This window comes from Lycorma delicatula, chromosome 5 (assembly GCF_047948215.1).
Source record: "Lycorma delicatula isolate Av1 chromosome 5, ASM4794821v1, whole genome shotgun sequence".
In the NCBI taxonomy this organism is placed as follows: domain Eukaryota; kingdom Metazoa; phylum Arthropoda; class Insecta; order Hemiptera; family Fulgoridae; genus Lycorma; species Lycorma delicatula.
In genome coordinates, this window is record NC_134459.1 from 153,993,907 (window position 1) to 154,010,748 (window position 16,842).

The window sequence follows — 16,842 nt, forward strand, 5'->3', positions numbered from 1 at the left end:
TTGGAGACCTGGGCACACTCATCATATCAAGTCCTTAGGAGGTCACCTTCACTCGAAAAATTCCTCTCTTTCAGACTGTTCTTCGTACGGGGAACAGCGCGAAGTGACATGGAGCGAGGTCAGGACTATAGGGAAAGTACTAATAGTTCTGAAAATACTGAAAGTAGGGTAAGTACTAGCTTTATTCTAGTTCTGACCAAGTACTCGAAGCAAACTTTACAGCGTTTCGTAGTGAAGAAACCATACGTCCATCCTTGATAGTGGTTGCAGCTTCTTGAGAGCTTTGAAAGCTTTAGGCAGGCATTCCTTGGTATACACTTTCTTGTAACTGTCTTTTGAGTTTTCAACACAAATCGCTCTAAAATTCGTCTCGCATTAAAAAATACGGTCACCATTCTCTTCTTCCCTGACTTGTATTCTCAAACAGTGCCTTGATAGTCTGAAAACAGCCCCACATTACTAACACCCCCATCTTCTTATCTTCGAATACCACACTTTGTTTAGAGCTTTGATCGGGCCTCTTAATAATACCACCAAATTTCATCAGCTATCGCAATACTGTTCAAACAGAGAGATTTTCTATTTTCAAATCTTCTCATCATTTCATGGGCACCATGAAATACGTCGTGGCATATGATCGACGGTCAAGTTATTCGGTACATAAAGGGTACAATGGTTCCTAACTTGAAGGTGATCTCACAGAATATATATCTCACAAGAACTGCTGATGTATTAATGCACAACGACACCTCTGTTTGGTGGTAGGTCGTAAATGTCAGTCTCAAGCATTTTTCGTACTACCGCAATGTTTTCCTCGGTCACAGAGAAAGACGGTCGGCTCGACCTTGGAGCGTCCTCAAGGCCAGATATATTGAAATATTGTTGTACAATGAGGAGAATATTTTCCAAGCACGTGAGTCATTTCTTCTAAATACTTCAGTACTTAACACACAAAACTGTAGCAAATTTACAGATTGTGCAAAATTGGCCGATATTCTGTTCAGGTATGGGACATCACAACCTCTTTTAACTACCGCAGCTAAAAAGCCAATGGCACTGAGGCAATGACTAAAGCGGCTGCAGAATAGAGATTTGGATCTGTCTAAGCCTGTACTAACTTGTAATCGCTTATGATGATAAGCGATTAGATTATTCCGTCGTTTTGCAAAACTTCCCTAGTGTCTTTACATGCATATTAATTAGAACTTGTTCAAATTAGCAAGCTGTGTAGTTTACAGTTTTTTTTCTACCCGGTAATTCAGCCCTTCTTTTGATGCCTGGTTTGAAGAAAAAAAATCATGCAGTTTTGTAAAATAAATCGTTAAATAATTTCTTTAGACCAAAGGAAATCAATCCTCCTAACTTATTTACATTTACTTTGTGTCATCAGATTAGGAATGGTAGTTTATTGAAAAATGAACAATTTTTTGGAGGAAAATAACTTGCGAAAGAATGACATACTAGAAGCACGATATCCCCAAGAAGTTATAAAAATTTATTAGATTATTCTCATAAATTTTCACAAAAAAATATCAGGAAAGTTAGAAGGTAGTGCAAGAAATACTGAAGAATACTTCCCTGAATTGCAGAACAATAAGTTATTCTAAATAGATTCCTTACTTCGTTACATCAAAACGCCAAGAAAGAATATTCATTGAATTGAAAAGAACAAGAACATAAAAATTCCTGCTCGTAAGCTAAAAGGAAAGTTAAAATACTTCTGCTCCAGATAAAGTTATGATATCGTTCTCAACAACCCAGACTGTTTTTTTTTAGATGTGAGAAGAGTCTTAAACTTTTTTTTTTAAAAACATTTCAATTCTTTGATAATAATGATTAATAAAAAAAATATTTTTTTATGTGAAATCAAAATAATAGAAATTTATTGATATTTTACCTAAAACAATGTAATCACTTAGTAAGGTAGGAAAAATTGACAATAAATGCGAAACATTTTTATTTCATAAACTGTAACACAATATTTTGGATGATATTGGGAGAAATTAAGTTCAAAATTAAAAAAAATAATTTAAAATGAAGTATTATAAGAGTAAACATTTTTAACCAAAAAAGAAAATTCGCTTTTATATAGTTAAAAAATTGTACCGCAGTCTTTGTTACTATAGCCTACAGTAATACACACACATTTAAAAAAAATATTAAAGCTAAATAAAATAAAAAAGTAACACAAAAATTGCTTTTGTTTCTTTAAAATAATTACAATAAATGTTCTATTGTGTTTATAATCTGTAAACGTTATATGTTCTTTATCAACTGTGGAAAACAATAATATCATTTTCTAAAATTATCCTAAAATTGAGTTATCATTCAAACAACCAAATGTTCAACGAAATCATCTCCCAAATACCGCAAATTACATTTAAATTTAAAAGGGATTGAACTGTAAATCGGATCTGGATAACAATACGGATTTTCAACACACGGGATTTCTACAGTATTTTAATTAATATTGGCGTTGTATTAAACATTTACATACTGCTAGGATACAGTATTTAAAATTTTCAAAGTGCATATAACTAATAATATTTACGTTTTATATATATATACATACAGGGTGTCCCATATAAAACGCAACCCAATCTTATATTGATAGGTATTGAAATAATAAAAGGCATATGTAAATGTAAATGTAATTTTTATTATTATCATCCATTACCTTACATTTAGAGTAATTGTTGGAAGTGGCCGCCATCTTCTTGAATACAAGCTTCAATTCTTTTTACAGCGTTTCTTGCAACTTTTTTCAAAGTTTGTGGCTGGATATTTAATACAGCTTGTTCAATATTGACTTTCAATCGTTCAAGTGTTCGTGGTTTGTTACTGTAGGCTTTTTGTTTGAGGTAACCCCATAGAAAAAAATCCGCCGCAGTCAAATCTGGAGATCTTGGTGGCCACAAGCCCCGACCGATAACACGATTACCAAAGAATTCCTCGACGAAATCAGAAGTTGAACCTGCGTAGTGCGATGTCGCATCGTCATGTTGTAGCCAGCAGTGTCTGTCTTCCTCTTCCAAGAGTGCAATGAACTGAAATAAAATATCCTGATATCGTTCTGCATTAATGGTGTACTCGAAAAAATAGGACAGATTATTTTCTTCCGCGACATCGCGCACCACACGCCCAACTTCTGTTGGGCGTGTAATTGTTTTTCGTGATAAACGTGGGGTTTTTCAACACCAAATTCTACTGTTTTGGCTGTTTACGTAGCTTCCAAATGAAATCGTGCTTCATCTGTGAAAAATAACGAATCCATAACATTAGTTCCCTCACGCAGAAATCGACGGAACCGTTGACAATATTCTAGCCGTTTTTCTTTGTCGGGCTCAAGAAGTCGATGAACCGTTTGAATGCGATAAGGTCGTAATTGTACTTGTTTGGTCACCCGATGAACAGTTGATTTAGACAAATTAATTTCAGCCGACAAACGTCTGATCGATTTATTTGGCGAGGCGAGTAATCGGTCTTTGATTTCAGTGACTGTATCTGTATTCAACACTGACGCAGATCTTTTGTGTTGCTTGTTATTAACAGAACCAGTCTCTCTAAATTTTGCAACTAACCTTAATACTGATGTTTTGTTAGATGCTGGTTTATCTGGGTACTTATGGCGAAACAAATCTTGCACTGCAACCGCTGATTTCGTACTGAAGTACAACTCAACAATGAAAACACGTTCATCTAGCGAAAACACCATCTTGTCTCTAGCAATACACTGAACGTTATGGTTGCATTGTTGTTACTATCGGTAGTGTTCTACTGCGTCGCCGCGATGTTCAGATGTTGGACGAGTCCATTTTTGTAACGAGTAGGGGAGTAGGCTTGACTTTTGAAATTTCATGGATGAGTGATTGATGGGTTGCGTTTTATATGGGACATCCTGTATATATATATATATATATATATATATATATATATATATATAGGGGGGGGGAGGTTATAGTCCATGAAAAAAATCAACCAAAATATTTATAATAATTATTCAAAATGTTAAAAGTCATAAAAAATGAAATTTTATTCGTTCTGTAAAATAATAAAATGTTTATTTTTCTCTAAGTTATTAAATTTATTTTTAATATGAAAGACTACTATATAAAAAATTAGCTTAGTAATTAAAATTAGTTGTTTTATTTATGGAAGTATTTTTCTGCATTAGTTTAACCGTATTCCCCTGGCAGATTTTTTTTTATACCATTTTGTATATGTTATGTGTAATGGCTAATAGTATTCCGATTTATTTTTAGGTTCATTTATACATTTTCAGCATGAAATTGGGTTTTCCCCCTTGTGATTACTCGAACAAAAATGGTGTCGTGAATAACTAATATAATCTCTCTAAAAACTTCTAAACTCAATTCGATCTCTTTTTGTAATAGCCGTTCTATTTATATGAAATTGTGTAAACCAGCGTTATGTATATAAATCACATTGTTCGTACAAACGTATTTTTGAATAATTAGTTCGTCAGAAAAGAGGATTGTCAACGAAATCAGCAATACAAAATGGTTATATCGTTCGTTATTTGCCTTCATTTATTTAACAAAAAAAAAACCTGTACACCACATTATAAATTGTCTGAATAAACATTATACTTAATCAGTATTGTGAAATATATAATTCTAAATTTTATTCAAATTTTTATGCTTTAATATTAATATGTTCCTTTATTATATCATTACTAATTATGAATGATGTAATATTGCCAAATTTTTGGAAATCATGATGACAAAAATGCGAGGGGGTGGTTGGAATGTAATGCACAGTTATTTATAATTTGCAAATGAAAATAGTAGTAAAATTAAATAGATATAGTTCAAAAGTGTATATTATTTGCTACTAACATTATATTTATGACTTTGCCGGCGAATGTAGCTAGCTATATTAAGACGGAAAGTATGGTGGGTTATGTCAAAAATGGGATATCGGGTTTTTGCATATTTTTACGTGTTAGGGTCCATCTAGGTTTTCTAGACCAAAAAAGGATGTGTGTATGTGCGTACGTATGTATGTGTGTGTATCACACTGTTTTTGGCATCTCGGGATTGATTGAACCAATTTTCTTCCAATTTGGGTCAAACATTTCTGTAGGGTAAAGGGGTCATTGATTATATTATTTTTTTTTTACATTTAGTTTAGTGGATGGGGGATATCGCAAAAAAACCAATTTCGATTTTTTTCAGAGGCATTTTAAAAATTTTATTAAAACCTACATTGCATGTATAAATAAACCAAAAATTTTTTTTTCAAACAATCAACCCCCACTAAAATACTAAAATTAAAATACATGTTTTTTGTTCTTTTGCTTTATCTTCCTCAGTTTAAATTTTTTCAAACGTTTAAAGAAAGAAAGGTCTATAATTTTTTTTTAATTATAGTCCACGTACCTAAAATTCAGAAGTTTTTGAAAATTTTCTTTTTCTTATTTTAGCCTTTATTGAAGGGGATCTTAGATTTACAAAAAAACCTTAACCTATAGATGAGTATTTTTGAAAAATTTCCTTAAAGGTTTTTCCTTACATTTATAATATACTAGCAGACCCGGCAATGCTTCGCTATTGCTATATATATATATATATATATATATATATATATATATAGAGAGAGAGAGAGAGAGAGAGAGAGAGAGAGAGTTTAAATTAACACAATGAAAATTTGATAAAAAAATTAAAAAACTGAACGTCAAAAATTTTACCTTTCACTTATGTTCCTTCTCCTTTTCGCTTTCCAACTTCTCCCTTTCACCATTCTCCATCAACCCTCTCCCAGTTTCCTTTTTACCCTTTCCCATTTTCTCTTTCCATCTTTTTTTTACCACCATTTTACCTTTTTTTAAATTTTTTTCTGTGCAACCTGCTAACATTGCTATCAACAGATCACTTAGTGAGCAGGAGAGGGTCACACTTTTATTGATGAGGGGCTTTGGTAATCGTGTGAAAGTTAGGTCGTATAATGAAGTTTGTGAATTGTTCAATGCAGCATTTAATAATCGTAACCCTATTTCAAAAGATACAGTGACAAAAACCGTCAAATGATTTAAAGAAACAGAGAGCATTAACAATAAGGAACAAACCAGGAAGGGAGGTCTAAATCTGCAACGAATAATAACAAATCGTTAGAGATTATGCAAGAATTTATTGAAAATTCTCATTCCTCGACTCAAACCGCAGCACGAGAACATAAGATTCAAAGTTTAGTAAGCTGAACATTAAAAAGTAAAATTTTCAAACCCTACAAATTCGGTTCAAGAACTTAATAAACATGATTACGATCTTGAGTTCTGCTAAATTTTGATGAAAAATATTCCCCAGATCGTAATTTATTAAACGACATAAGTTAATGGAGGGCAATTTTTTTTAAAATGGGAGTGTACTCGAAAATCGCCTTATTAATCGATACTGGACTGATATTAAGCCACACTGGTGTCGTGGGGCACGTACACATTATCCAGTCTAAGTAAATGTATAGGATCCTATTAAAGTCGGTTATTCTTACACGGATTTGAATACTAAGTAGTGGATACCGATATTCTTTGATTGCTGGATTTCAATTCACACATCTCAGGAAAAAGAAAAAAAAGGTAAATGTATGGGCAAGTATTTTTTTTTGGACAATTGACAGTGCCTATATTTTTTTCCCTGTTTAGCCCCCAGGAATCACCGTCAGGTGTTACTTTAGAGGATGAATGAGGATAATATGTATGAGTGTAACTGAAGTGTAGTCTTGTACAGTCTCAGGTCGACCATTTCTGAGAAGTGTGGTTAATTAAAACCCAATTACCAAAGAATACCAACATCCACGATCTTATATTCAAATCCGTACAAAAGTAACTCCTTTACTAGGATTTAAAGGTCGAAATCAGCTGATTTGCGAAGACGTTTTCAGCACTAGACCAACCCGGTGGGTTAGTTTCATCATTTTACAACCTTACTGTCAAACAACAGAAGGATGGAATTTTATTTAATTACGTTTATTAAAAGGAAATGTAAGTAAATAAGCAAACGTTATGCTTAAATAACATTTTTTTAATAAATTTATTATATAATATCCATTTAATCAATTTTTTATAAATTTATTTATAACATCACTTCCATAAATTATCATTATAATTTTTTTCAAAATCCAAAATTTATCCCACGCCGTTTTGGGAGTAGGCAATTTACCAACGTTTTATTTATACTATTTTTGTCTTAAAGATATTTTTAAAATGATCTATGATACAAAGCGTGTTACCATTTAAAATATTTGAATTTTAACCCTCGGGACAACCCCCAAGAAGGGATTGAAATTCTATTTCACGTCAAAAGGTAAAGTAGTTGACCGATGCCTTATCCTGAAAATTACAGTGTACTATCTGGAGTGGTTGTAAAGTTGTTGAGTTTCCGTACTTATGATCCGTGGCAGTCGGTCGCGATGTTTGAGATTAGTTTAGAATAAAGATGTACGAAATCAATAATAAATAACGAATAAAATAATAAATTAAGAATAAAGCTTCATCGCTGGATAATCTGTTTCTATAAGTGATTGCTACTCTTTTTTAATAAACTACTTATTAACGACTTAACAAAGATCAATAAAAAAAGTTTAAAATTGCATTAAAAAACTAATTAAGAAACCTCAAACATTAATCTGAGGTTATCTGTTCTTCAAAAAGAAAAAATAATTTCTTTGGTTTAAAGAAGCAAAAAAACTATACTTAGAAACTAATTAGTATTAACTTAATTAGTGTTTTTACTTTAATTGTAAATAAATTACATAATTATGCTATTTATCTATATTGAACGACGAAGTGATAATGATCAAATTTAATGTACTTATTTCTTTTTGGTCGGGAAACAAGATTTTATTTATTTCTGAAGAAAAGTGTTGTAACGGTATTTATAAACCTTCAAAAATTATAGTTATTCCATGCAATTCTGAGTTAACTGGTATATATTAGCTCTGATTTCCTTCTAAGTATAATATAAATTTTATTTCTAAAAACCTCATTTATACAAAATTCCAGTGAATCATACTTGTAATCAAAATTGATTTTAGCTCAGTAAATTGTAAATGGTTTTGTATTACCATTGAACGAGCCTTTTAGGGATTACCTTGGAGACAGCTAGAGATAGAAATCTTTATATTGTAATTTTCTGTGTATGCGAAAACATTTTATAGAAATGTAATAAAAACTTTTTATTTTTTTCACAAACATTTTCCCATAATATTCTGCTTTTGTTTTACCGAAAAACAAAAATGTATTCTTTTAGATATAAATAATTAACTGTTTTATCTGATTTTTATTCTGAATTGCTAATTTTTGTGATAATCCTTGTAATTTTTCACGTGTGAAGTAAATTTTTATTTATTTTTCTGTTTACAGGCAATAAAATACCGGAGCCGAGTAGCAGTGTCCCAGTTCGCCGAGTAAGTTGGGTACCACCAATGACTCCTAGTTCACCGGCTTCTAGCGATATTAGCAAAAAGAAGCGCCCTGCTATTGGGAAATCTGCTCCTTCAGTCGTCGCTCGCCAACGATCGTTTTCATTAGAAAGTAATTCAGATCTACTACGACCTAGCAGTGGAGGATCGTGGCAACAAGAGAGAAGAAGCGTCTCTCTTAAATCCAGTCCGCTCATATCCGCTAGACAGCAAGCACCTGAAGAAGTACCATGTGCCAAAGCGCCTCAAGAGAGGAGTATAATCGCTGAGTTGCGGCGAAGTAGTGAGATATTCAAAAGTATTTTGTTAAATTTATCGATGAGAGAAACAGAGCAAGTCGAAAACGATGAGAAACCGTCTGGTACCGGGGAATCTCCTCGAGAACCTCAAGTCGATGTAGCAACACTTCTTGCTGAACACGAAAGACGACGTCTTGCATCATTTGAAACGGAAGGTTTTTCAAGTTTATCTTCATCATCCTCTTCGTCTTCATCCAGTTCCTCGACTTCACCATCTCGTTGTTCCGTTAGTTCTCTTAGTAGTCCGGATGAAGAAGATGACTTAGAATGTCCTGGTGAAGAACTGCTCAGTCCGTCGAGACCTCTATTAAAATTGAATCCTAATTTACCTGAAGAAAAACTTTCTGGAATAGCCGGTGTTTATACGAGACAATATCTTTTCACTTTACCCGCGCTGTTCCTGGCTGTTGTTAAAGGCAACGCTACTCTAGTCTACTTGCTTCTGAAATATGGCGCTTCCGTCAATTTTCAGGTTAGTTCAATTTTTTTATTTGTTTTTAATTTTTTCATTCGTTGCGATTAATAACTAACCTTATCAAAAAATATTTTATTTTTGTAGTTCTGCTTAATATTCTACTCTACACATATCTTCGTTATTTTCATATGAACATATATGACAGTAGCCGAAGTCTAGTTTTTTGTTACAACTTCCAGAATCTTTAATATACCGCCGCCTCTGTTTTCATTATTATTTTTAAATTATACTTCCACACAATTTTTTTGTACGCCTGCTATAATTCTATTGTTTACCGTGTCTTTCAAGTTGAAAATCGCGGAAGCAGTACTGTTCTTGAAGCGTAATGATTGTATAAATTCACCTATGAGACAGGGTTTCAATTCGCAATTCACTTTTAAACGTAACTATCTTTAACTGGACTTGAACTATGGTCCTGTAGACAGCAGTACATTCGTAGCAACAGTTGATCCGTTCGTGAAATATTTTCTACATAAAGTATAATAGAATGTAGAAAATACAATTGAATTAATTTTGGAACTAAGAAATAAATGAAAACTTACTCTTGTAAATTTATAATATTTATCTTACATTTATACTAAAAGACTTAATTACTTATTCTTATCAAATCGTTGTAAGGAAATATATAAAATGAAAACGTGAAAAAATGAGGTCATATATTTGCGAAAATTTTATAAGCGGTTAGAAATTTCTACAAAATTCTACGAGTAGGGAAAATTGTGTTTCATGGGCCAGGTACGGTAGGTTTTAGGGTGGCATTTAACTTTTTTAGGGGGAAAGTAACTTTTGTTGCAGTTTGTATTAATGTGTAAAAGCTCTGGTCAATACAAAATTAATTTTTATCTACTCGTGTTATTATTATTCTAAAAAATATGAGTTTAATGAAAACAATGGGATCTAAGGGACAGTGGCGGAAAGGACGAGCCATAAATATCTTCTGACCACGACTAGAAACGCAAGTAACCAAATAGCTTGAGTGAAGCCGCGACGGATGCTAAGGATGTTAAAAATGACAAGTCTCGAAGAATCGAAGAAAACAGTTGAAGTTGGCGGCATTGACTTAAGAAAGGACTGTTTCATGAACAATTTTATATGGTCTTTTTTTTAATCTTGGGGACCACCGTTAGGTATTGCTTTAGAGAATGAAAATAGCGTGCCTGACCGGAATTCGAACCCGGAACCTCCGGTTGAAAGGCCGAGACCACCTGCCACTCGCACCACGGAGGCCAACAATTTTATGTGGTTTTATTTTTTTACCACTTGAGAACAACCGGTAACCGCCTAGAGGACGTTACTTCGGTCGGTCCCAAGTGACGTGGGAATAGCTTGTAGCTTAAAGCTGATCTCCCGATGGAGTTCCTCTTGGACTAGAGTAAGTTCATGCAGCAGCTTATTTATTCTAGCACCACAAAAAAAAAAAAATTCATTAAATGCCGGGACGGGGATTTAATGAAAATAAAAAGACAATATTCTTGTTTGAAAATTCTTATTTATAAAAAAAGAAGTTTCCTATTAAAAAGAAATATTGCGGGTAAACCCGCAACGGATGCTAATTATATATATAAAATGAGGCCGTATATTCAGGAAACTTTATAGAAATTTCTACTTGCTACAAAATTCTGAATAGGAATTAGAGAGTGTGATTATGAAGAGCCTACAGCCACAAGGAATTGATACGGTTACAAATAATAATGTATATGTAACGTTATACTGAAGTGAAAAACTGCGTACTTCGATTTTTCTACTAATGCTTTGACTGATACTACGTATTCAATTTTTGTCAATATTGAACAATTTAATGTGTAGTGTAATATTGTAAGATTTTTATTCAAGTTAATGCTGCACATTTTTAGCTATAACTCAATTTAAAGATAAAATTAGACCTATCGTTAGAATGGACACTATAATCGATATATCAAGACAATGAAGCAATTAAGGATACATAAGGCTAACTAAAAGAAGGTTTAGAACTAGAGTACAGTACCAATCGTCTTACTAAAAAATGGTCACAAAATAGTATATAAACGATAATTTTTACACAATAAACAGAAATAGGTATTTGGGTAACTTCCTATATTACGGAACAACGATAGGAGACCATTATCCAATAGACTGTTTGAAATTTAAATTTGTTAAAAATTTTTCCTGGCTTAAAATTTTGTCAATGGGCGGTTGTTTAAAATGTCCATCTCTGTTTAGATTTTAAATAAAATCTTTTGTAAACAATTTTTAGAGAGAAATTTTGTTTTCTGTTTTATTTCAGTAATCATTTGGAATAGCTCTTTATTTGTTCTACGTGACTCGATTATTTATTTTATGTTTAACCTTTTGATTTCTTAATGTAAACTAATTTTATAAAATTCGTTTAAAAAGTTTTTTTTAATTTTATTCCTATACAGTTATATTTAAGAAGAAAATAATGCTACATTATACGTTAATAAATATTGATTAAGTTCTGGTTTTCTTTGTAATTTTAAATAGAAATAATAATTTTATTAATAACGTTTTTTTTTTTATATTAATAAAATTTTCGAAATGAGGATATTATTTTGAAGAAATTGATAATAACTAAAACCAACGGAAAATAAATCAAAGTATAAAAAATTAGAATTTTATTTAAAGTAAAACGTTGTTAAAAAAAAATTACAAATATAACAAAGTAAATTTCGTATAGATATAGTAGTTTTTGTTTTTTGGATTAACATTTTGAGGTTTTAAAAATTTTCTTTTAACTTCTGAAGGGGGTATTGGGGACCTACTTTTTTTAATGTTTTAAGTTAATATATCATCAATTTTGTCCCAAAATTCTTTTTATTCCAAAAAAAAATTTAATTTATTCTCATTTCACCATAAACGAAAGTTAAAGGTTCTTTTTTGTAAATAAAAATTTTCCGGACAAAAATTTTGATATATAAATTTTTTTATATCACTGCCAGTTGGAGAATTTTCCTGAAGTTATTTCTGTTTCATAGTGAGATAATGCACTAGAATAATTTATTAAAACGTTTTTTTTCATGAACATTTAATCATATTTAATGTCTGATAGCTAACTACCGGGTTAGTCTAGTGGTTAAACTCGTCATCGCAAAATCAGCTGATTTTCGCAGTCGTGAGTTCTAAGGTTCGAGTCCTTGTAAAGGTAATTAGTTGCTTTTATATGGATTTGAATGCTAGACTCATTATTTTCATGTCCATGAAAATAAATTGAGAACACTGGTAAAAAAACAAAGAACAGTGGTGAATACCAGTGTTCTTTGATGATTGGGTTCAATTAACTGCAAGTCTCAGGCGTGGTCGACTCGAGTCTGTGCAAAACTATATGTTTACCGATACATTTATACTTACATTGCGCTACGTCTGCAGCTACGTACGTCTTGCGTACGAAGCTACTAAGCCGATAGCGGAAATTCCATTTGCCTCTACACACACACGCGTACACATACACCCAGGCCCAGCAGTAGCTGAAAAACTGGTTGGAGAAAACATAAACTTTAAAGTGGATGGTTGGTTATTCCTGTTTTCCGATCTCATCTCATTCATCGCTAACGTACCGTTAAAAACGCATGTTTAACAAAAGTTTCGCCCTCTTGTGCGATTTTAATAATGTTTTAGATTATAAAATAGATTTTTTATTTTAGAAATTTAAACTTTGGTCATGTCTTCTTTATATTTATTATTTCTACCTTTATAATAAAAGATGTGTTGAATAAGGAAATCATGTTTTGAATATATTTGCATTAGCGCTAAATTTTTGCGCTATTCAAAAGGAATTTTCTCTTCTTGAGATTACTGTTTCTAATTTATAAATTTTTATGTCTGAAGACTACATAAACGTCAGAACATTTTTTTACAAATATATAACTTTTATCTTGTGATTTTTGTGTGTATTGATTAGATTTAAAATTTAGGTAAATATTTTTTTTTGGAGTATCGATAAACTTTTCAATTGTCATCACCCACATAAGTAAAATTAAAATAAAATTAGAAATTAAAAATTAAATCGTAGAATAAATTCATAAATTAATTCATAGTCCAAGTAAAGGAAGATAACATAACAATTAGAATTAAGAATTAAAACAAAAATATGAAGGTAAAACTTTAGAAAAAACTCCCATCCTATAAAATTCTTTCCCTAGTTCAGCTTCAGTAAACTATAATAAAATATATTCTAAATCTCGTAAAAAAAAAACTTTCTACAAGCAATCTTAAAAATAATTAATCCAGGAATATTTATTTCATAGTTTTGTCAATGGAATTGATAAAGTTATATCCTCGAGAACTTTGCTTTAGTAAATAGTACTTGCTCTCAGATTTAGAGAGGTCTCGTTTTCCGACTTGAACGACAGTTCTAAAAGTTCAGGTACTGCACTTAGCACTACCCGTACGATGCTTCAGTATTAGTACGTAGTCGAGTAGTATGTACCCCATTTCAGTTTGTACAAAATGAATAGATATTAAGGAAGATACTTCGTTTCAGAATCTTGTAAATGATATGGCAAATGTCTTGAAAAGCTAATTTGATATGTACATTTTAATTAATTATACAGCGTAATCTTTATAATCTACACTGTTACTTTGTAGTTTTTGATTATTTTCTTATTTCATTACAATTAGATGTCTCCTTGTATTTAATAATTAAATTATAATTGTCTCTTACGCTAAAACTTACTTGTAGTTCAACAATGCAAGAAGAAATTATGTACTACTTCTATTTATATGTTAGAGTAAATGTTTCGTTATCAAATAAATAATAAACGTAGAAAATGGTTTTTTACTCATGTAATGGATTTAATTTTTTTTTTAAATCCTATGTAGAAACTACATGACATCCTTGTATGCCTATTAAATTACATATACACTTTTTTTTACAGTCAGTGGTTAATAATTATTAATAAATCAGTATGTTTAATTAAAAAAAAAACAAAAATTAGTTAAAAAAATTTGTTTACAATTGTATAATAAATATATAATATGTATATTTTATATATTATAATTTTCATTATAATATATGTAAAATAATAATAATAATAAATGTTTAATATAATAACTGAATAATAAAAAATTTGTTTTTTTTTACAAAAGTAACTATTAATAATTCAATATATCTAAATTAAAAAAAGTTAAAAATAAGAAGTAGATAAAGTCGGATTGGAACCAATGTTCCTTCTCCTTGTAAGATTCTAATATTTTATTAATTAAAATTTTATTTGGCTATAACTTTGGAACCGATCAAAATATTACCACAGATATATCATTGAAAAGCTCTCAGTGAGGGCTCATTACTGCAGTAAAGAAAAAGTTCAGAATCCAAATTGTTTGAATTTTGGGCTTTTTTGGATACTTTTGGTCCAGTCGATTATAAAAGGGGGAATGCAATAAAAAGGGGAGAATCATAACTAGATGTTACAACAGTCCTAAATTCAAAATTTCAATTTCGTACGGCTAATCGTTTTTGAGTTATGCGGGATACATACGTCCGTACGTACAAACGTCACGCCGAACGTAGTCAAAATGGATTCAGGGATAGTCAAAATAGATATTTCCGTTGAAATCTGGAAACCGACATTTTTTGCAATCACTGTACTTCCTTTGCTTCGTACATGGAAGTAAAAATCAAGACGCAATAATAAAATTTGAATAGTTGTAGCTAGGTATAAATAACCATAAAATAAATTACCATAATAAATTACATTTCGTTACCTATACGACTGTGGTTAATATAGGTTGTAATTTGTTGAATATAAACAAATATTTAAAATTAGTGCTACAATTCATGAACCCAAAGTGTGAAGTACGAGGAGTAATCCAATTTTTCATTTCAAAAATAATTTTTTTGTTGAAATTCACAGGCAGTTTTGTGACGTTTACGGGCAGAATACTGTGAGAAAACAACACAGTGGTGCCGATCATTTCGAAAGGGCAAACGAAAGTTCATGATAAAATACGTAGCGATCGGCCGTCGGTGAAATCGAATGATTTGATTGAAAAAGTTGACGAAAAAATTCGAGAAAGCCGGCGCTTCATTGTATGACAATCGTCTTTGATACTTCCTGGCGTTTCACGATCTCTGATTTATAAAGTGTTGGCTGAAAAACTGGGCTGTAAAAAATTGTGTGCCACATAGATACCAAAGATGTTAATCGGCACACTGAAAGAAAAATGTCTTGCTTTAATGTATCAGTTTTTGCGGCGTCAGGAAAATGAAGGTGTTAATTTATCTGCCGTTAACCGCAGATAAAAAGACTTCTTATTCGAAGTCGAAACAAAGCAACATGCAATGCAATGGCGGCATTCATGATCTCCTTGACCGAAGAAGTTCACATAGACGTTCGATAAAGAAGCTTATAGCGACTGGTTTTTTCGGGGGGGGGGGGGACAATAAGTGCGACTTTCTTTCAAATTTGGTGATCGCTGAATTACTGTGCATGCCGTTACTACTGCGAATCTTTAAAAAATATTAGAAGAGCTATAAAAAACAAGACATGAGATGCCATCCCGCGAGATTTAGTTTTTTGCACGACAGTCTTCAGCGATACAGAATACCTCAGACAGTGAAGCGGTTGGAATAATTTCGTTCAATCATTCACCCTACAGCCTTGACTTAGTTCTTAACGTTTATTAGTTTTCCTCACCTTAAACAGTGGCTTGCATTTCAAAGGTTTGACAATGTCGACGAATTCCCAAAATGACGTTACTGCTTGCTTTTAAGGAATTTCTTACAGAGGAAATGAAGAAACGCTGTAAATGTGAAAGTTGATGGCAGCTATGTTGGAAAAGTAGTAAATAAATTTAGATTTTATGAGAAATAACTTTTGCTGTTACTTTTCAGTTATGTTTTTATTTCAAAATGGACCTTACTTTTAAAAAACATCTGATATTAAAATTCCATTTTCTATGAACCTTTACAAGAAATCTCTCCTCCTCTTTTTTTACTTTTCTCCAAAATTTAATGCCAAAAGTGCCCCAAATGTGGAAATTTTTTGAGCTAATTTGATTAACTTTTGTTGAGCCAGGCCAAACTCCGGAGATGCAAAAATAAATACAGACTTACATACGTACATACATTTTCGAAAAAGTTTTATAACCCGTTTGTGTCTTTTGGACAGAGAAGGTTTTGAAAATCAACATTTGTCATAAGCCTATACCTAAAATTTTTATCTATGACCACACTTTTCCTTTATGGCTAAGCATCAATAGAGTTGCAGCCGAGATAATAAAAATCTATTTATACCCACCAAGTATGGACTTGGACTCTCCGTAATATTGATTATTGAGTAGAACTAATCATTCCAAACAAATCAATAAATAATATCCTTAGATGTCTAGTTACTAAAAATCGCTCCTTCTTTCCTCAGTAGAATTGTCTTCAACATTGTTATCATGTGGTTATCAACCTGTATCATTTTATTGATTATTGCATATATCTTCACTCCGCCCTTAACGGGTTGGTTAACTGTAGCATTAACTGGTTGACTGGCATTTCTCCCGCCACGACCCCATTCGGTCGCCCTACAGCATATGACCGAATGTCCGTTACTACTACTTTACTTTACTTCAAAAGCAGTTTAGCGAGCAATAATCTAATAGCTCCCAGTGAGCTTACCTAACACCGTGAGCGGACTAAGCGAG

At 31.8% G+C, this 16,842-nt stretch overlaps 1 protein-coding gene across 3 annotated transcripts in view; it reads left to right on the forward strand.

The window, feature by feature from the left end:
• LOC142325503 (1-phosphatidylinositol 4,5-bisphosphate phosphodiesterase epsilon-1-like) overlaps positions 1 to 16,842 on the forward strand; it is a 1,691,101-nt gene that overhangs the window by 759,998 nt on the left and 914,261 nt on the right. For all 3 annotated transcript variants that reach the window (XM_075367353.1, XM_075367348.1, XM_075367349.1), the window contains one exon: positions 8,381 to 9,210. In XM_075367353.1, the coding sequence (XP_075223468.1) occupies positions 8,381 to 9,210 (830 nt within the window). The remainder of the gene's footprint in view (positions 1 to 8,380; positions 9,211 to 16,842) is intronic.